At 17.2% G+C, this 22,269-nt stretch overlaps 6 protein-coding genes across 6 annotated transcripts in view; 3 read left to right on the top strand and 3 right to left on the bottom strand.

Annotated features, from left to right (window-relative positions):
* PGAL8A_00109200 (conserved Plasmodium membrane protein, unknown function) overlaps positions 1-3,877 on the top strand; it is a gene marked incomplete at both ends in the record, with an annotated part of 7,644 nt that extends 3,767 nt beyond the window's left edge. The window contains 3 exons of the mRNA XM_028673677.1: positions 2-3,374; positions 3,477-3,542; positions 3,647-3,877. Coding sequence (XP_028526209.1) covers positions 2-3,374; positions 3,477-3,542; positions 3,647-3,877 — 3,670 coding nt within the window. The remainder of the gene's footprint in view (position 1; positions 3,375-3,476; positions 3,543-3,646) is intronic.
* A 906-nt stretch (positions 3,878-4,783) lies between these two features.
* PTP2 (protein tyrosine phosphatase, putative) lies at positions 4,784-8,233 on the top strand (the record flags this gene model as incomplete). Its single annotated transcript, XM_028673688.1, has 1 exon — positions 4,784-8,233. One exon carries the CDS (start codon positions 4,784-4,786, stop codon positions 8,231-8,233), a length of 3,450 nt encoding a protein of 1,149 aa, XP_028526210.1.
* A 995-nt stretch (positions 8,234-9,228) lies between these two features.
* Positions 9,229-11,949, bottom strand: PGAL8A_00109400 (vacuolar proton translocating ATPase subunit A, putative; the record flags this gene model as incomplete). The annotated part of the gene is made up of 1 exon (XM_028673699.1): positions 9,229-11,949. The coding sequence occupies one exon, from the start codon at positions 11,947-11,949 to the stop codon at positions 9,229-9,231; it is 2,721 nt and encodes a 906-aa protein (XP_028526211.1).
* A 2,425-nt stretch (positions 11,950-14,374) lies between these two features.
* PGAL8A_00109500 (conserved Plasmodium protein, unknown function) lies at positions 14,375-15,430 on the bottom strand (the record flags this gene model as incomplete). Its single annotated transcript, XM_028673710.1, has 1 exon — positions 14,375-15,430. One exon carries the CDS (start codon positions 15,428-15,430, stop codon positions 14,375-14,377), a length of 1,056 nt encoding a protein of 351 aa, XP_028526212.1.
* Positions 15,431-16,025: 595 nt separating this feature from the next.
* Positions 16,026-17,517, top strand: PGAL8A_00109600 (gas41 homologue, putative; the record flags this gene model as incomplete). The annotated part of the gene is made up of 9 exons (XM_028673721.1): position 16,026; positions 16,140-16,216; positions 16,321-16,453; positions 16,537-16,655; positions 16,732-16,779; positions 16,872-16,974; positions 17,077-17,192; positions 17,323-17,353; positions 17,480-17,517. Coding segments are annotated over 9 exons (666 nt in total).
* A 311-nt stretch (positions 17,518-17,828) lies between these two features.
* On the bottom strand, positions 17,829-21,958 carry PGAL8A_00109700 (RNA helicase, putative; the record flags this gene model as incomplete). The annotated part of the gene is given in 2 exon segments (XM_028673732.1): positions 17,829-20,657; positions 20,663-21,958. Coding segments are annotated over 2 exon segments (4,125 nt in total).
* Positions 21,959-22,269: the final 311 nt, after the last annotated feature.

Raw genomic sequence — 22,269 nt, forward strand, 5'->3', positions numbered from 1 at the left:
ATAAAAAAAAAAAAAAAAAAAAAAAAAAAAAATCACATTGCTTATCAGAAAATTATGTTGATTATAATAACAGTATGAACAGTACATATAATTATAATATTTGTAATAATAATTATATTAATTATCATAATATTAATGCTAATAGTAATGTGTGTATTAACAACAATAAAAGTAATGATATTAGTAATAATAATTATGAGAATATTAATAATATTAATAATGAAGAATATGTAAATAATAATGATAATAATAATGACAATAATAAATATATTAATAACAAAGATATTAATGGTAGATATGACAGTAATAATAATTATAACATTTTTAATGAACCAAATAAGGTAGACAATATGTTTAGTCATAATAAAATTTATACAAATAATTGCCATTATTGGGATATTTACAATAAAACTAATAACAGAAAAAGTAATATAAATAAAAACATATATAATAGTTCTATAAATAGTTCAATAAGAGATGAAAATTCAAGAAGTGATGTTATAAGTGAAATAAGTAATGAAAATTATTTTTCAAAAGATGATATGACTGATTTAGCAATTGAAAATGAAAGAGAGAATGTTAATAAAGCAAACAGGGAGTGTATATTTCATTGTTGCAGCATTTTAAAAAAAAATAAAATAAAATTATATAATTTAATTAATGAAGATATTATAGATTCTGATATTTTTAAAGATACTTTATTTATTAAGTTTAAAAAAGAATTTTTAAAAAAAGAGAAAAAATATGTTACAATGGATGGAAAATATTCTTTTAGTAAATTTTCTAATCAGAAAAGTTCATTAAAAAAAAATATATCAAATGATTTTATTATGGAAAGAATAATCTTTATAAAAATTTTATTTTTTTTGTATAAAAATAGTATTATTTTATTAATTAAATTAAATATACTGAAAGTTTTATCTATACTATCTGATTATTTAATATTTGAAGAAGATATAGAAAATTTTTTAAGAATAATTAATTATTTTATTATAAATTTTTTGAGTAACAAAAAAATGTTAAATGAAAATGTTCCTTCTTATAACATTTATGATTATGAAAAAAATACGTTGTCCGAAACGAATAAAATTGAATGTGGAGATATTATTAATAATATCATTTATTTAAATACCAAAAAAAAAACAGAAGTAAACAAAAATAATTTTAATAAGTACCCATCTTATAATTCTGATTCTTCAAAAAGCGGAAGTATAATTATGTCATCAGATTCTTCTTTAAATAAAGACAAAAATTTTGATATTTATATAAATAATATATTTAATATTAAGTATAACATTATAAGCAATCAAAAGGAAATCTTGTATTATAATCAAAATACCTTAAGAAAATATATACGTATATATTTATTAGATGTAATAGATAAATTACTATATAAGAAAAATAACCTTATTTTAAATTCTCTTTTTCATTTATTTTATACTAATAACTTTATTCTCTTTTTTGATTTATTCCTTATTTCAAATAAAGAAAAGATAATTGAAGTTTTAAATGATCCTTTTTTTTATTTAATAAATAAAAAAAGTAATGATAAGAGTAATAATAATTTAAATGAAAACAATATTGATATTGATATTGATATTAATGCTAATAAAAAAGAGGAATGTAGTAAAATAATAAATTATAATATTAATAACAATCTTGATAATTTTTATTTAATAAAAAGGAGAAAATTTTTTCAGTTTTTTCAATTTGATCAAATTAGTTATAGAAATGTAAAACTTCTTTTTTATTTTTCTTTTTTTAATTTTGTTAAAGATAGAAATATTATGAATCAGTTCAGAAAAAAAGTTATAATTTTTTTGAACATTCTGAATAATATTTTTCATTTTAAAAGAAAAAAATATATACACTGTTTTTTAAAAAAAAAAAAGAGGAAGAATAAAAGATATGATAAAAAAAAAATTAAATATGTTGATAATCCAAATATAGTAACTAAAAATGAATACGATAATAAAAAAAAAGAAAAGGAAAATCAAATGGATAAAAATGAACTTTCATTACATTATTCTCATTTTTCACAAATTAATTCTTATAGCAATAATAATAATAACTTAATGGATAAAAAAAATAATACATTACCGTTTAATCAATTAGGTCATAATTATTTATATTCTAATTCTTCTTCCGATTATTCTACTTCATCAATATCAACATTATCTTTGTCACAATCATCTTCATCTAACTCTTTTAATGAATCAGTAGATTCATCGTATAGTGATTCTATTTCATCTATATCAAATAAATCAATAAAAAATAAATTAAAAAAAATTTACGAAAATTTACATAATGAAGAAAAAAATGTATATGAAAAAATTAAAATAAAAAATTTAAGAAAAGATGATAACTCTTATTTTTATATATATAAAGTTGGGTTATTTTGTATTACTTCAGGCTTTTATAAGTATTCCTATAAAATATTTGAGAAATTATACTACCTAATAACAAATAGAGACATAAAATTGTGGTGCAAATGTTTATTAAATTACTCTAATTTTTATAATGTAAAAAAACAAAAAAATAATAATAAAAAATATTATAATCCTATAAATTTTTTAAATATGTCTGAGCAGTGTATAAAACAAATGTTTAATTATAAAGATAATTTTTTTCATATGTTAATATTTTTAGAGATAAAAGTCAACTTATATAAAGCAATCGAAAATTTGATAATTCTTATAAATGATATCAAAAATGAAATAAATTTTACCATTAAATATTTTTCCTATAATATTGAAAAATTTATTTCATCATTAAAAAATATAATGATAGCTATATTAATATTTTTAAATTTTAAGTATATATTTTCTTCTATATCAAAAAAAATATTAATCATATATATTATTTTAATTAAATCTTTGTTTATATTATGTAACTTTTTGAAAAATAAAGTTATTCCATATTTATTTTTAAATTCTTCCTTTTTAGTAAACATTTTTGTTGATGAATATTCCGATGAAGAGAATGAAAATGATTTATCAGATGGGTTAGATCAAGGAATTTCTAATTTTATAAGATTTTATCTTCAAAAGAAAAAAGAAAAAAAATTAAGAAAAACTATTTTTACAAAGGAATTAAAAAACACAGAAGGAAAATTATTTAATGAAATTTTTGATTACATAATAACAATGTTGAAAATAAATACAGAGGATTTTTTTTTTTATGATTATATAGAAAATTTAATTGAAATTTATCATAATTTATTTAAAGACAATATTATAAATAAGAAAAAAATTATAAATTATATATATATTTATTTATTAGTCATATATAAAATTAATTATCCAACTCCCCCTCGTGTTTTATCATCAGCACCTATTCCATTTGTATCCAGCTCTACTTACATATATAAATCAGTAATTTTATTTTTTTTTTATATTTTAAAAAAACACAATTTTTTTTGAGTGTGTTTCATTTTAAATTTTTTTAATATTTTTAATTTAAAAATTCTTTTGTAGAATAGAGGAAAAGGATTCTATGAAGTAGAATCAGTAAAATGCATAGGAGAGTTAAAAAATGCAAAGGTAAAAAAAAAAAAAAAAAAAAAAAAAAAAAATACAATAAAATATTTCATAAGTAATAATAGAATTACATATAAAATATGTATGTATATTTTTTTTTTTTTAAGAAACAAGTAATAAAAGATTTTTATTATTGTAATATAAAATTAATTTTTAAAAATAAAATCATGAGAGACATAAATGTAAGAAGTCAAGGAATTCATGTTTTATATACTTTTCATATAAAAATAGAAAATGATGACTTGAAATATTTTAATATTTTTTTAATACCACTTGATAAGTATAAGAAGTTACTTGGACAAGCGAAGCCAACCTCTTTTTTTTTTAAATATATTTAAAAGTAGTAAATATATTTTTAAAATTAATATATAAAAATATGTATGTTTATATTTAAATTAAGTGCATCTTTTTCACATTTATTTTAAAGAATTCTAAAGAAATATCATAACATAAATAGTTTTTAATTGTTTTTTTATTGTTTTTTTTTTTATAATTATATTGATTTTTGTCCAATAAATTTTACTCTAATGTATTCCTTTATAATATTTACATGCATTTTTATATTAATATTTTTATGTGTGTAAAAAAAAATTTACCAGATATATATATCGTTGTAATTTTTTTTTTTTTTTAATTTTAATTTTTATTATTATACAATAATTATTGATTATAAAAATTATTTTTAAATTAAATTTTTATATCAGACTTTTATTTGAATATATATATATATTTATTTTGTTATTATGTGAATTTATTTGTTATATTTTGTATTTCATTTTTATAACTTTTAATGTAACATCAGTTATGGAAAAAGAGTTATAAAAAAAAAAAAATTTTATATACATAATTAATTATTTTTTCAAATATTCCTAAAAATATTATTATGTTTAAAATTATTAAGAGAATTTTGAAAGTACATTTATTATTTTTTAATAGAAATTTTTTTAAAATTACAGAAAAAAAAAAAAAATAATAAAATAATGGAAAATTAGTAAAAAATATAATAGAAATATGAAATAAATAAAAAAAAAAGAAAATTTAAATTTAAATAGTTGATTTAATTAGAAATAAGGAAAAGGAAAAGAAAAAGATGAATAACCTATTTTATACTGCCAAATGATATATATATATATATATATTTAGTGTGTATTTTTAGTATGTGTATTTAATATACATGTTTTATATGAGTATTCAATGTAAACATTTATAAAAAAAAAAAAAAAAGAAAAATAATATACATATATATGTATAAGGTAATTATGAAAAAAATTAAAGAAGGAGAAAATATTGAGTTAATATATTCATTACCTAATGAAAATATACAAGACTTAATTGTAAATAAGGAAAATATAGAAATTAATAAGTTAATTATTATAAAGCATTATAATAAGAAAGAATATTATATAAAAGAAATAAAATATGAGGAATTTAACAAAAAATCTAGTTTTTTAGTTATTTTTATATGTGCTGAAAATACCGCGAATAGCTGCATAAATGTTATAGATAAGGAAGTTACAAAAAATGAAAATGATAGTAATCCATTTATTAAAAATAAAAATGAAATAAAAAAGATGGAAAATATAAAGAGTGACATACAAAATTTTTACTCCTATAATAAATATGAATATAAAAATTCAAGGAATAAAGTATCTCTCCCAACGTGTAGTTCATCAAGTATTTTATATTTTTTAAAAAGATTAAATAAAAAAAATTCAAAAAAAATAGTAGACAAAAATGTCTATTCACTTAAAGAAGATATAGAAAATTACTTTAAAAATGCATATGCTAAATACATATATAAAAATAAATATATATATTTTTTTATTTTTAATAGTGAAAATACGCATTATATAGATAGAAATTTAAGTATTAAAAAGTATTTATTGTTTAAAAGTCAAATAGATAAAAATTGCAAAATAACTACTTGTTATAAAAATAATATAAATAATAACTTAAGATCATTTTTTCATATAATTAAAAAAATATATAAAGTCAAGAAAAATAGCTATTCTAATAAGGATGTAAAGGAAAGAAAAGAAAAATCACTAGAATTAGCCAATTCTAGTAAAGAAAAAAAGAAAAAGTTTTCTGAACCAATTTTTACAGAAAAATTCATATTAAATAATAATAATAAATTTATGTGGAGATATGGTATAAAAAAAAAAAAAGACAATTTTCCTTATAATAAAAAAAATACAAAGTATTATAATTTTAACTATAACAGAAGTTTTATTACTTATTATAATTCATCTTCTAATAATAAAGGAAAATATGATTGTAGAAACAAAACGTTTCCGTACTTTTATATTAGTGAAAAAAATAATATAAAAAAATTTTTTGAAGCTAGTAAATTAGCTTATTTTAAAGATTATAATTTTTATAAATATCATAAATATAACTTCATAAAAGAAAAGAAAAAAAATTACAATGATTTGAGTAATAATATAAAAGACGAAAAGAAAAAAATTTATTGTAAAAAAGATGAAATGAATGAAAAGGAAAATCTAATTTTTAAGTTAAATTTTCTAAACCGAACTAAGAACACAGCTGTGTTAAGAAGTTATCCTACAAAAAAAAAAATAAATAAAATTAATGGAACTTTTTTAAAAAAAGAAAATAAAAACAACAACAATTGTCCTGTTGAAAAGTTTAGTAATTTGTGTAACTTAAATAAAAATTTATGTAAAAAAAAATCCTTCCCTTTTTCTACGCATAATATCTATATGCATAAAAATTATTTTAATTCATCCTATTTTTCCACTCAAAGAAATTTTAGCTCTAATTTATATAAAAAAAAAAAAAATTTTATTTATGAAAAAAAGAATGAAAATCTTGAAAGAAAAAATAATTTGAAAGAATATGTAACTAAAATGTACCCTAAAGAAGGGTTAACATCTTACTGTGGTAAATATAAAAGAAAAACTAATAACAAAAAATTTGAGAAATATATATATAGTAAAAAAAATATAAGGAATTTAAATAAAAAATACTGTAATAGCTTCAGTAAGAGAAAGGATAATTTTTTTGATAGTAACAATTTTGAAAAACATCCTAAATTTCAAATAATTAAAAATAAAGATAATAAAAAATATTTCTGCACAAATGAAGCAAGGAATATTACGTTTCAATCAAAGAGAAAATCTTACTTTGATATATATAACAATGAGAATAGAAATTTTTTAATAAAAAAAAAAAATTTTGTTTATGATAATTATTGCGCGAAATTGCCGAATATATACCATTACAATTTAAAAAAAAAAAACAAATATTTTTCTTTACATAATTTAAGAAACTTCTTAGTTGAACGGAGTTATTCTAATATGAAAAAATATAATTCCAATAAGGTAAATTTAACAAAAAGTTATCAAATAAAATTAAATAAAAATAAAACATTTAATAAAAAGGATTACAACTCAATGAATAATATGAACAATATAGATAAAAATAATAAGTGTTCTATAAGTGAATTGAAAGCATTTAAAACAGAAAAATCTCAAAATTGTTTTAAAGATGTTTCTTCTTTTTGTTCTTCATTAGAATACAATTCGCTTGATATTAATGATAAAAAGGATTTTAAAAATGACATGAATTTTTCTTTAAACTTAAAAAATATAAAAAATAAAGCAGATTTTGAAGTAAGTTTAGAAAAATTAAATACTTTAAAAAACAAAAAATTCAAAGCTAATGATACAAACACGAGAAAAGAAAAATTAGAATTTGTTGGAAATCAATGTGATAAAATTTTTCAAGATAGGATATTCATTAGTGGATATGAATTTGCTTCTAATAAGTTAAACATTGAAGAAAAAGGAATTACTCATATCATTAATACTGCTGGATATGAATGTGAAAATAAATACGAAAATCTGTTTTTTTATAGAACATATTATTTGAAAGATGATATGTATGATGATATTTTTTATACCTTATTAGATTCTTTACGTTTTATTAAAAATGTTTTAAAAGAGAATGAACGAAATAAAATTCTTATACATTGCAGTAAAGGAATATCAAGATCTGTTATTATTATAATTTTTTTTCTTATGAGTGAATTAAATTTAAATTATTTTGATGCATTTCAAATTGTGAAAAATAGTAGAGCATTATCAAATCCCAATATGAATTATATTACTCAATTGTTAAACATATTTAATATAAAAAAAACTGTACAAAACATAGATAGAAGGAAAGAAAATAAAATAATTAAGGATAAAATAGTGAATGAAAATATAATAAATAAAAATAATGAATTAATATCAAATGATGTTCGAATAGATAAGGAAGAAAATATGGAAAATTATAAAAATTGCAATGATATTATTTGTCTTTTTAGAATAGATTTAGAGGGAAAATACCTCACCTTAAAAAAATTAGATAATTTAATTTATCATGATAGTGATAATGATTCTGCTGTTTTAATTGATAAAAGATTTAATTACATAATCACTTATAATTTTAAAGATTACTATTTAATGCTATTTGATGACACTTATGAATCTATATTTCATTCAATATTTAATCATTTTATTCTTATTTCTAGCTATTTTTTTGGTGATATGAACAAAAAATATGTTATTAGATCTAATTTTATGAATATTTTTAAAAATTTTAAAATTAAAACTAAAATTATAAATAGTATTACTGATTTTGATAAATATTTCTTAAATATCCAAAGTTTTCTTAAAATGTCATAAATTTACTTTTAATAAATTAAAAGTTAATTCTCTTTTTTTTTTTTTTTTGTTTTTCTCATTCTTTTTTCAAAATATGTGGCTTTATATACATATTATAATTTAAGTTAAGATGAGATAATATAATGTATAATTTTTTTTATTAATGAACAATATATTTATATTAAAAATATAAAACATATTTTATTTGCATATTTATTTGTTTCTTTGTTTATTACCTATTTGTTTTCATTTTTTTTTTTTTTTTTTTTTATAAATTATAAGATATATTCAAACAAACATTAAGACAAGATTAAAATTGTATTAATAATTGAGAATACCTTTTATTATCAATTATTTCTTTTTGTCTATGTAAATTTATTACATTTTTTTAAGATTTAGGTAATAAATTTTACTTCAAAAAAAAAAAAAAAAATATATTATTTATAATTAATTAAAAATGAATTAAAAATAGTTATATATTTTATGAATAGAAAAAAATAAAAAGAATGGATAATAAAAAAATTAAATATATGTATATATATGTATATATATTATATATACTCTTTTGAATAAATCCTTTACAATAAGATTTTTCTATTATTAACGAAAAAAAAAAAAAAAAAAAAGGTTAATTAAAAAAAAAAAAAAAAAAAAAAAAAAAAAAAAAAAAAAAAAAAAATTGACAAAAAAAACATTTTCAAATATTAAAAAAAAAAAAAAAAAAAAAATGATAAAATTAGTAATAAATAAAATATACCTCAAAAGAAATATAAAAATTGGAAGAATAATAAATAAAAATTATATTAAAAAATAAAATTGATATATATATATACTGTCTTAGGTTAATATTATTTTTATACATTTGATTCCATATGAATACAGAGCAAATGTAGAATTTTGGGATATAATAACATTATATCATGTGTAAAATATATATTAGTATTTTCTTATCTTCTTTATTTTTATATTTTACATGCAGAAAAGGAAAAGAATTATGTTTTGAATTATATTTTTGTTTAATCATTTTCGCTTAAAATTTTTTTTATATTAAAAGGTCTAAAAGGAATTCCATCTCCTTTGTAAAATTTATTTTGAAATTCTACCCATTGCAATCTTAATGAATGTAAAAAACATTCCAAAGTATCCATACACAATATAATAAGAATAGTTAATATAGAAAAAAGTTGAACAAATATTATTAAGCTAATTAAAACAGTTATAAATTTGTCTTGTTTTAATGAATTTAATATTGTTTGTTCAAAAAAAACATATGACAATTGTTGATGAGCTAAGGATAATGCCCATAATCTTAAATAAGAAGCTGTATTACTAATAAGACCTAAAACAAATTCAATAGTTTCTATAAGTTGTTCTATCCATATCTCTGATATATTTTCTTCATGGCACACATTTTCTGATATGTGATCTGGTGATGAACTTAATAAATGTGCCTCCATTTCATGATCTGTTTTTTTATTTTTTTTCTTGAATAAATAATCATTTTCATTATCTTCATATGGATGATTTCCAATTCTTTTATGCATAGATAAAGATTCTATATGGTTACTATTTTTATAATTATGATTAAATGTATTTGTCATTTCTTTTTCTAAATTTTCATTATATCTACTTAAATTTTTTTTTTTATCTTTCATTATTTTATAAGTTCTTATTGCTGGTTTACAAATAAGCATAACTGGAATAGATATAATAAAAAGACTAAGGAGTAATGTTTCAATAATACTTTGATGGGAATAAAATTGATTAGTTTTATCAATATCTTTATGTAAATACATATTTATAATAGTATTAATTATCCCTTGTTTTTCATATCCTCCATATCCTGCTGGGGTTACCCATTTATAAATAATCAAAAAAACTAGATAACCAATAATACATATCATCATAACTAATTGAGGTATGAATTCAAAAAAAAAATCTAATTTTTTGTTAAAATATAGCGTATTGAATCCTTTTATAATTGTTCCAAATGTCATATGTAAAAATCCAATTATGACTGAAAATTTCATTTTAAATGAATTTATAAAAATTAATTCATTTTCTGCACCTAACCAATTAGAATCAAATCCAAATATATATGGATGTCTAAATTCTGTTTTTCCATCTTTTGTTACTATTTCTTTTCTTTTGTAATATTTTATATTATCTATTTCATTATTTTTCTCAAACATAGAAGAAAATAAATTCAAAGGCATTGAAAAAAAATCATTATACAAAAATCCAGCATATACAGAGAAAAATCCCATCAATAATAACATATACCTTCCATCAAAAAACATAGCAATCATTTCATTTTTTTTTTTATTCTTTACTTTATTATGAATCAAAATCATAAATATAGCAAATAAAAATATACAAAAGCCATGACCTACATCTCCATACATAATACCAAATAAAAATGGAAATGTTATAATAGTAGAAATGGCTGGATTTATTTCTCCATATCTTGGAACACCATATGTATCTATAATAACTTGATATGATTTAGTAAATTCATTTGTTTTAATATAGGTAGGAGGTGATATGTTTGGTGTTAATACTTTATCTGATAATAGTAATGCTGAAACTAGATCATTAGATGACTTATTAATTAATATATGTCTAATTTTTTCTTCATCACTTGCACTATACCAACAATCACATCGTAATGTAATATCACTTCCTTCAAAATAATTTAAATTATTATAAATGTGTCTTTCTTTTTTACAAAATAATTTCCATTCTTCTATAAGACTATTCTTATTTGGTTCTACTACATTAATTAATACAAAAATCTCATTTATAAAATATTCTTCATATGCTTTTAATGCTTTATCTTTATCATTTATAATTTCTTTTAATTCTCTTAATCTTTTCTTAGATTGTTCATAAGTTTTAGGCCAATCATATGTTTTAACATCATATGCTTTGCATATTTTCATAATTTTTTCATAAATACTACTTTGTGCTGAACCTTGACAGTACACAACAAAAACACTTTTTAATTCATTTTTTTTTTTTTTATTATTTTTTTCATTTTCTTTATTAAGTAAAGGAGAATTAAGAGATTCATTTTCATTTATACTTACACTTTCTTCCATTTCATCATCAATATTTTGAAAATATGTATATGCATTTCCTCTTAATGCTCTAAATATAGTTCTACTAAAACTTTCTTGATCTTTTGTTTTAATTACTCCTGATATATTTGTAAACATCATATTAATGCCATCTTTCATTATATGAGTTGATAAAGAAATATTTTCTTCATTACTATCATCAACATTAATAGAATTTTCATGTATATTCATATTTATATTTCCATTTTTAGATGTATCAGGTTTTAATTGATTAATAGCTGCTAAAATTACATGTTTTTCTTCAATAGCATTATTTCTTTCATCCACTAAATCTTTGTTATTATTGCAAAAACGAACGAACTGAACATATAGTCTATTTAAGGATTCTTCAACTTGATCTAATTCATATATATTATCATGTTCTAAAAAGTTATCTATTTTGCTTTTTTTTATTTTTACATTAGGTAACTTATTTATATTTTCTTCTAAAAATCTTAATATCCTTTCCATATCATCAATACGCTGTATGTATTTTTTATATTGTCTTTTCATAGTTTTTTCATTCATATCAACAAATTGTATATCTACTTCTTTTCCTAAGCAATCTAAATATTCTCTTGCTCTATCAGATGGTAAAACAAGAGTTCCATGTTTCATTGTCTAAAAAGAAAAATATTTTTTAAAAAAAGATACATTTATGCTTTTTTTTTTTTTTTTTTTTATAAAATTTCTTCATATCTATAATAGATACATTTTATAAAAATAAAGATATAAATAATTTTTAATTTTATGTTAAAAAAATTCTTATAATTTGGTAAGACAAAAAAAAAAAAAATTTATATAAAAATAAAGCATTTAAAACTATGTTATTTTTTAATTAAAATTATATTATATATAATTTTCTACTATTAATAAATGAAAATATAATATTATTCTATTTTAAATGGGTTATGAAAAGAATAATTTGTATTCTGTAATTAAATACAATTATATTTTTTTTTTTTTTTAAGCTTACTTCTGATCGAAATATTCCCATTTTTCCTTAATTGAAAAACAGATTTGTAAATTTAAACCTTGTGAATAAAATCATGCAAAAATTTTACAAAATCATAAAAGAAATTAATTATTCATTTATTATTTAAGTTTAAAAATATATTTTATTTTATTTCTAAAACTTTATTCTAATAAAAGATCTTGGTACTCGTCTTGATATCATTTATAATAAAAAAAAATAAATTTATAATTTTCAAAAGATTCTGTGAATATATCCTTATAATAACAACTTAAAAAAATGAAAAAATATATTAATTTTCTTAAAGAAAATTCCTATAAAAATGTTTATTTTATTCCTATTTTTATCAATATATTATCAGCATTTAATAATAAAAATTAACAAACTTGCAACTGAGTATTTAAAAAAATACCATAAAAAATATTTTGATAGTTCCAAATAAAAAAAAAAAAAAAAAAATTAAGATATTGGCTAAACTTTAAATTTATAAACTTTTCGTTTCAATTTAATTTTTTTTTTTTTTTTAAATCTAAAATATATAAAATAAAAAAAAATAATATAGTATGAATTAATTTTAAAAAGAAAATTATAACTTCAAAAATATATATATTTCGTTTTTTTTTTTTTTTTTTTTTTTTTTTTTATTCTTTATTATTAAAACATTATTTTTTTTTTAATATACGTATGTATATAATGTATAAATATATTATATAAATTTAGTGAATATAGATTTTTTATGTGAACATAAAATTTCTTCTCTATGTTCAACTCATTTATCTACATGCATTTCTGTGCTTTCATTATTTTTTATATAAATACATCTGAATTAATTTTTATGGTTAAAAGCATAAATATGCTTTATATTTTTGAATTTTTATTCTCTATTTAAAATTTGATGTAAAAAAAAAGTATTGGCTAGCTCAGTTTTTTTTTTTTTTTTTTTTTTTATTGCTTTTTTACTTTCCCACTTTTGCATTATTTTTTTTACTTTTTCTTCATTTTATTTTTTTTGTTTTTGTTTTCATTTTTGTTTTTCTTTTTTTTTAAGTTTCATAAGTTTTTTTTTATCTTTTTTTCTTTTTTTTTTTTTCCCTTTTTTCTATTCTTTTTCCTTTTCTCTTATTTCTTTTCTTTTTTTTTACCTTTTCAGTTTTTAATAAATGCTTAAATGAATTCCTTACAAATATAATATATTGATACAATTAAATAAGCAATTGAAAGTTTAAATATATGGAATACTAAACAGAAAATATATTTTATAAAAAAAACTGTATACATTTAAAAAATATATTCTTAAAAGGATTAATCAAATTATATTAAAAATAAAGAAACAAATCCACTTTTCAATGTGCAATATGTTATTGCACATTGCAAAGGGAAAATTGTATAATGAAAAAGAAAATAATAAAAAGCAAAAAAAAAATTAAATGTACAAAACAAAAAAAAAAAAAAATAAAAAATAAAATTAAAAGAGAATTAAATTTACAAAAAAGAAATAACAAAAAAAAAAAAAATAAAAATAAAATAAAATAAAATAAAAAGAAGGAAAAAAGGAAGGAAAGATGAAAAAAAAAATTTGAAAGAATAGTATTAAAAAAATGAAATAAAGAACAAGAACTATAAAAAAAAAAAAAAGAAAGCAGTTATTGATTGATATTAATTTTATATTTAATTAAACAAAAATTTTTAAAAAATTATTTTTAAAGATAAAAATATTACCTAACTACTTTAGGGAATATATTAAACACCTACTATCATATTTATTAAAAATACGTAGTTAATTAAAATATTAAAATTATTTTCATTTAATAGCTCAATATTTTTTCCTTTTATTGTTGATCTGCCTAATGTTTTATCATATATATTCTTTCCTTTTTAAATTATCTATTTAATTTATAATCATAAGGGTGTAATATTTCTTTTAATGAACATTGTTTAAAATAAAATATTTTTTATAAATTATATATTTTAATGTGATATATATCTCTTTATTTTAATGAATTTTTCTTTTAAAATATAACTAATAATTTTTTTAGCATAATAATTTAAAAATTAATATGCATATATCACTTAAAGATCTTTTAAATGTGAAGTATCAACATTATCGGGAAAGAATTTAATATTTTCACTTTGCTTGTTTAAAAACTGATTGTGAATAGGATTCATTTTTTTACATGTATTTAATAGTAACTCCATATGGGGTATATATTTTTTCATTTTTTCATTATCTTCTGCATATTCTAATGCATCCAATAAATATAATTCAAATTCTTCTAATTCGTCAATACTTTTAATGATTGATTTAATTAGTGGTTCCCTATTTTCGTTCATGTCTAATGTGGTTGATAAAAATAGTATTCGTGTAAAATTAAAAGTACCTTTTTTATTTAGCTTTTCTTGGGCAATAATTCTATCTTTTAAGGTTCTTAATATTTTTTCTGATATGCTCATTTCTTCTCCGCTATTTAATTTATCATTCTTTACAAGTTTTGAATGAGCTTCTATTATTTTGTCATCAATGAACGTTAAAACATAAACATCAATTAATTTTTTCTTAAACATTTCCATAATTATTTGATCTACGTTATCACCTGTTATTAAACGAGATATAAGATATTCAACTTTTTCTTTTGCTTTCTTTTTACGTAAATTAACTATATAAGGATTTAAAAAATTTTGCATTTTTATTATATGGTTTTGCTTTTCTTTTTCATTATATTTTTTATACAAATGAATTTTATGATTTATAATTTCTTCATATACATCATTTTCACTAAGAACATCTAAATATTTTTTAACATTATCATAATCAAAAACTTTCATTTTTTCTATTTCTTCAATCATTTTTTGTTTCTTATCAACTTCTAAAAATAATTCTTTATCTTTCATAAAATGTCCCGTTACTTTATCTACACTTCTTTCCATAACATTTAATTTATTATTTCTTTTACATCTAAGAAAATTAGAGTGAGTTATGCTAACATTGTTTCTTAATTTATTATATTTAAATACAATAACATAACCCATAGAATGTTCTCTATGCAAATTAAAAGTAAAACTATTTTTTAATAAAATTATTAAAATAAGGAATGTAATAATATTTTTTCTATATATTATATTTTCCATACTAAAAACAATTATGAAGATTAAAAAAAAAAAAAAGTAAAAATTATTTTTTGATAAATAAAATTAATATTGTAGTACCTGAAAAAAAAATTATTACCTCTTGAAACAATTAAATAATATTTTAAATTCAATTATAATATTTTATATCTCCTGATTATGATTTATTATAAAACAAAAAAATAATTAAGATATTTCATACTGCATATAATTTATTATAAAATAAAAAATAAATAAACCAATATGTAATTATCTTATATATATATTTTAAAAGTTAGTAAACAAATTTTTTCTTTTTTAATTTTTTTAAAGAAATCTAAAAATTAAGTGTATATGTATATTTAGCAAAAAATTAAATATTTTTAAAACATTTTTTTATTTTTTATAAAAAAAAAATTGGAATAATATAAGATTAAAAAAATACATACACATATAAATAATAAGATATATTATTTTATAATTTTTTTTTAATAATTATCATTTTATTAATTTACAACTTACGCCATGACAAGAATATTGATAATAACAAATCATTAAGAAGTTACAAAAAAAAAAAAAAAATAAAATAAATATAAATATAAATATATATATTATAAAAAGTAATATAAAAATAAATATATAAGCTAAATTTATTTTAAAAACAAAAAAAAATTGTATTTATAAATATGTATTTTCATTTATAACATCATAATTTTTTCTTTTTTTTTTTTAGTGGAAAGTCGTATGCAAAATGTAAAGTTAGTAAAACCTTTGGTGATTGGAACATATTCCTTTTTACTGTCTCAACAGGTGAATTTTCTTTTAAAATGATATACATGGAAATTTTTAATATTTATTTATTATTTTTTTTTTTTTTCCTTGTTTATTAAATATATGAATAATTTAAATATTAGGAGAAGAGGAAATATGGAAATATGACTCACAAATGGACATGTTTATTAAGATGTCCTAATTCGTCTGACATTTCTTTATTTATAAATAAAGTGGTTTTTGAATTAGATCCATCTTTTATTTACCCCAAAAGAGGTTTTTAATTTTTTAATTTTATTTAAATTTTTATATTATAATTAATATTTATTTATTTTTTTTTTTTATTTTTTTCTCATAAGTTTATACACAACCACCATATGAAGTGAATGAAATAGGATGGGGTGAGTTTTATTTACAAGTAAAAATTTATTTTGCTGATTCTACCTTACCACCTGTTAATATTATGCATTTTGTTAAGGTATTTTTATTTTCATTTATATATATATATATTAACATACATAAATATATTCATATTTATTTTTTTTTTTTAATAGCTAAACACTGATTCAGATTCTACACATTGTCCGTGTGTGGTAAACGAGGTAATTGTGTTTAAAAAAAAAAAAAAAAAAAAAAAAAAAAAAGCATTTTATATTAAAAGATAAGTATATATTTAAAATTAATTTTTTTTTAGACATATGAAGAAATAATTTTTAAAAACCCAACTATTGGTTTGTATAATAAAATTTTACAAAGCAATAGTACAAAAGTTGCTCCTCATAAATTTCAAGAATATTGTAAAAAAAATATATAAAAAAAAAAAAAAAAAAAAGAATTAAAAAAGGAAACATTATATGTTTATGAATCTTTATCATTTGATTTCTTTGATTTTTTATTAGTCATAAAATATGATTTTAAAGAAGAAAATTTTACAAAAACTTACCTTCAATTTCAATCGAAAGTACAAGAAGAAATTTGTGACTTAATGTCTGAAGCAACTTTATTATCAAAAGATGTAACAAAAAAAAAAAAAAAAAAAAAAAAAATTAAAAAATATATATATCTTAAAATAAATTATTTTAATTACAAAAAATTATTTTTTCTTAAATTGATATTATATCTTTTTTTTTTTTTTTTTTTTATAGATTAATGAAGCACAGCAAAAATATTTTGCAAGTATATATTTTTTTTTAATATATTAAAATTAATAATTAATACATTATTAGAACCTTACAAATATTCATATTTGTAATTATTATTTTATTTATTCATTTTTTTTTTTTTTTTTTTTTTTTATTATAGTGAAAACAGAAATGGGTGTAAGCAGTGATGACAATTAAAAAAAAAAAAAAAAAATATCCTTTCTTTTTTTACTTTTTACTTCTACTTTATAGTATTTATTAATATTTTGAATCACAAGTTTTGTTTTAAATTTTAATATGATATTTTTCGTTTTTAATTAATAATTTTTTATGAATAGCTTTTTTGTGGATACTTATTTTTTTTTAAATGAACATTATTTAGTATATATAATATTATTCTTTGAATGTATTTACATTATCAAATATTTTATTTTATTCTTTTTTGATTTCCTTTTCATATAATAAAAACTTTGACATTTAACTCCATATATATCTTCCTTTTTTTGTTTTTAAAAATTTTCAAGTAACTTCAAATGATTTTGTAAAAAAATACTTTTTAGTAAATTTACATTTTCATTAGTATTTAAGTTCAGATATATTTGAGATGATAATAGATTATTAATTTTTTTAACTATTTCTAATTCATTGTTTTCACATTGTACTTTTTCACATTGCTCACAAAAATTAATTAAAAAATTTTTTTCTCTTAAGTTCAATCTCAAGGAATCAAAAATTGATTCTAATGTTAAAGTATTAAATTTCATGTCTTCCTTTTTTTCTAAAATATTATAATCTATATCGTTACTCGAGGAACTACTATAATGATAATCAAATGTTTTGTATAAACTATTTTTATTTACAAAAAAGAAAGGAAAAATGTGTTTTCTTTTATCTTCTTTTTCTTCATTAAAACAAATTTTATCATCTGTTTCATACCCATTTCTTTTTTCTTGTAAGTTTTTTTTTTTTGTTTTTTTACATAAGAAGCTATCTGACATACACTGTTTCCAGTTATTTTTTTTGTTAATTGAAAAATAATTATTATGATATTTTTCCTTGCATATTCTCTTATTAATATAATTTTGCTTAAATATTAAAAGATGATTAAATTCTTGTTTAAAAGGGTATTTAAAATATTTAAAAAAAAAAATAAAGGAGTAAAAAAGCTTTAAAACTATATAATTATTTGAATTACAAAAAAAAAACATACAGTAGTTAGATTTATAATATCTTTTTTTTTCTCTTTTTAAATTGTTCAAAAGATAAGAATTCCAATATATTTTTATTTTTTTAAAAAAAGTAAAACAAATAATTAAATTAGATTTATATTCAATTATGTTAATATTTTCAAAAAAATTTATGTTGTCATTCGGTATTGAAAAAAAATAATTTTTTTCATTTTTTACAATTTTTATTTTTGTTACTAACTTTTTGAAATATATTTTTAAATATATATTACTTTTATTATTATTATTATCATTTTCGCTAAGTTTTATATGGTTACCATAAAAACCTTTAATATTTAATTTTAATATTTTACTTTTTTTATTATTTTTTTTATATTCACATATTTTTTTTATATCTTCTTCTCCTTCATATTGTTCAAAACTATTTAAATTGTATATATTCGTGTTATATAAAAAATTTTTATTTTTGTAATACTCATTTGAATTTATATCTTGATTATTCTTTTTAAAATTATCATTTTCATTGTATTCATTTAAGTCACTATTATTTTTATTATAGCTATTATTGTTTTTATTGTCTACATTATCTTCCTCATTGATATATTTTATAGATTTATTGGAATATGTATGATTATTGTTTATGTTAAAATTTTGATTTTCGTTTTCTTTTTTTCTCAAAGAATTACATATATAATAAAAATCATAAACTTCTAATTTCAATTGATATTTAAAATAATATAAATAATTATAATCAGAATAATTACATAAACTTATGCATAATCCCTTCTTACCATATCTACCACATCTACCTGATCTGTGAATATAAGTTTCTTTACTTTGTGGTATATCAAAATTTATAACTAAATCACAAATTATGTTGTCTATACCTCTACTCATAACATCAGTACATACTACAATCTTTATTTTATTATTTTGAAAATTTTTAAAATGTTCTATTCTTTCATTATGTTCAACTTTTGAGCTTGTATAATATGAAGATACATTAAACTTATTTAACATCTTCGTAATTTGTATACCCTCATATGTGTTATTTATAAATAAAAAACATTGATTAAATTTTATTTCTTTAATTATCTTTAGTAATACTTTCATTTTATATTTTAACTCTTCTTTTTTGTTTAAGTTTTCGTTATTTATTGTTATAAAACAATGCTTAATATTTAGCAAAACAGGTGAATCTAATTTTTCATCTAAATAAGGGATTTCTTTTTCTAATTTCATTTTTTCCTTTTCTAATTTCATTTTTTCTTTTTCTAATTTTATTTTTTCTTTTTCTAAGTTGATTTCATCAAATATATTATCTTTATCTTCAAACGAATTTTTTTCTTGAATATTGTTTTTTATTTCATTAATATGATCATTTATTTTATTTTTTTTATTTTCTTTCTCGTGGATAATTAAAGATGTGCACGTCTGAATAAATTCAAAATCTCTCTGTTTACTAATGTAACTTGGAATTTTTTCTTTTTCTTTTATCATTTTTCTTATAATATATTGAAGTATATCCTTTTTACAAAATAGACTTTTGTCTTGTATCATTTCTTCTACTTCTCTTAAATTATTTGAAATTTTTTTATTTTTATTTTTATACTTTTTTTTCTTTCTTTTTTTTTTTCTAATTTTTTTGTTACTTAATCCCAAATTTTGTTGTTTAATATCCCCATTTTTGTTATTTTTATCATGTTTTATATGAATGACATTATTTTTGTTTGCATATGTATTTTCTTTATTATATTCACCACAAATATTACTATTAATCATTGCTTTATTTTCATAACTAATTATATTATCAATTTTATTTTCTATATTATTTTCATAACTAATTATATTATCAATTTTATTTTCTATATTATTTTCTATATTATTTTCTAAATTATTTTCTATATTATTTTCATAACTAATTATATTATCAATTTTATTTTCTATATTATTTTCATAACTAATTATATTATCAATTTTATTTTCTATATTATTTTCTATATTATTTTCTATATTATTTTCTATATTATTTTCTAAATTATTTTCTATATTATTTTCATAACTAATTATATTATCAATTTTATTTTCTATATTATTTTCATAACTAATTATATTATCAATTTTATTTTCTATATTATTTTCTATATTATTTTCTAATTATTTTCTATATTATTTTCTATATTATTTTCTATATTATTTTCTATATTATTTTCTAAATTATTTTCTATATTATTTTCATAACTAATTATATTATCAATTTTATTTTCTATATTATTTTCTAAATTATTTTCTATATTATTTTCTATATTTTCTATATTATTTTCTAACAGTTTATTATTGTCATCTTGATAAAGATCATTTTTAAGTCTATATTCATTAATCGAGTTTTCTTTTTTTAAAAAATAACTTAGTTCTGTTAAATTAATACTTCTTAACTTTGATAAATAATTGTGATCATAACATTTTACATTTTTTATAAAGGATGTTATAACAGAATCAAGAAAGGTAGAACTATAACAAAGAATCTGAATTTTTGATGTTATTAAATGATTAAAAATAATTTTCATTTGTTCATTAAATTGTTCATCTAAAAGTGCATCTATTTCATCAATAACAAATTTTCTCAGTAGAATGTTAACTAGTTTTAAATAAGACAATTCATAAATTTTATTGTAATTTTCATTTTTTAATTTAATTTTTAATTTCTTAAAAATGCTCAAAATATGTTTTAAACGTCCAGGTGTAGATATAATAATATTAGGTAATGAAGAAAAAATATTTATTATGTTTTCAAATACATTTGTTCCACCATATAATATTATTGATTTTATTTTATAACTATTTTTGAAACAATTTTTTTCAAAGTATTTATAGTTTCCATTTTTATATGAACTATTATTTATTAAGTTGTTAACTGGATTATTATCATATAAGTAATCACAATCATTTATACATTTTATATTGTCAGAAATTTTTTTAATATTATCATATAGTTGTATGCATAATTCACGAGTTGGTACAATTATTATACCAAAAAAAAATAATGAAACAAGGAATAAATTATTTAAAATATTACTTTCTTTATCATCTTCTACATTATTTTTTTCTTTTATATTATTAATGTTAAAAATTTTACATTTTTCTTCATTTTTATTACTTTTGAAGAATTTCTGCATTTTGATAAATATTTGACTAACTAAAATTATACATATTGATAAACTTTTTCCTGTTCCATTTTTTGATTGTATAATTAAATTTTTTTTATTAATAGCTTTTTTTATTGATAATCTTTGAATTGGTGATGGGTATAAAATATTCATATGTTTTAAACAATATATTACTTCTTCAGGTAAATTTAAATCATAAAATGAACTATTTTCCTTTTTTTCATTATTATCATTTTCAGTAAAAATATCATTTAAACAATTAATAGAAAACGAATAATTATTCATTTTAATATATTTAGTATAAATAATAGGTGATTTTTTAATATATCACATTTTTTTTTTTTTTCTCAAATATTTAAATACTTGAAACAAACAAGAATTATTTAATTTTTAAGTTAAATATACTAATATATATATTTTTGTAGATTTACATTTTTCTAAATTATAAAACATTTTTAAAAAACAATTTTAATAAATTACACAAAAAAAAAAAAATTTAATTTCAAAAAAAATTTTAATTTTTTAAAGATAAATTCAATTTAATATATATATTGAAGAACAAAAAATAAATCATTTTTTTGAATTTATAAAAAATA

Source organism: Plasmodium gallinaceum (assembly GCF_900005855.1).
Source record: "Plasmodium gallinaceum strain 8A genome assembly, contig: PGAL8A_v1_62, whole genome shotgun sequence".
Taxonomy (NCBI): domain Eukaryota; phylum Apicomplexa; class Aconoidasida; order Haemosporida; family Plasmodiidae; genus Plasmodium; species Plasmodium gallinaceum.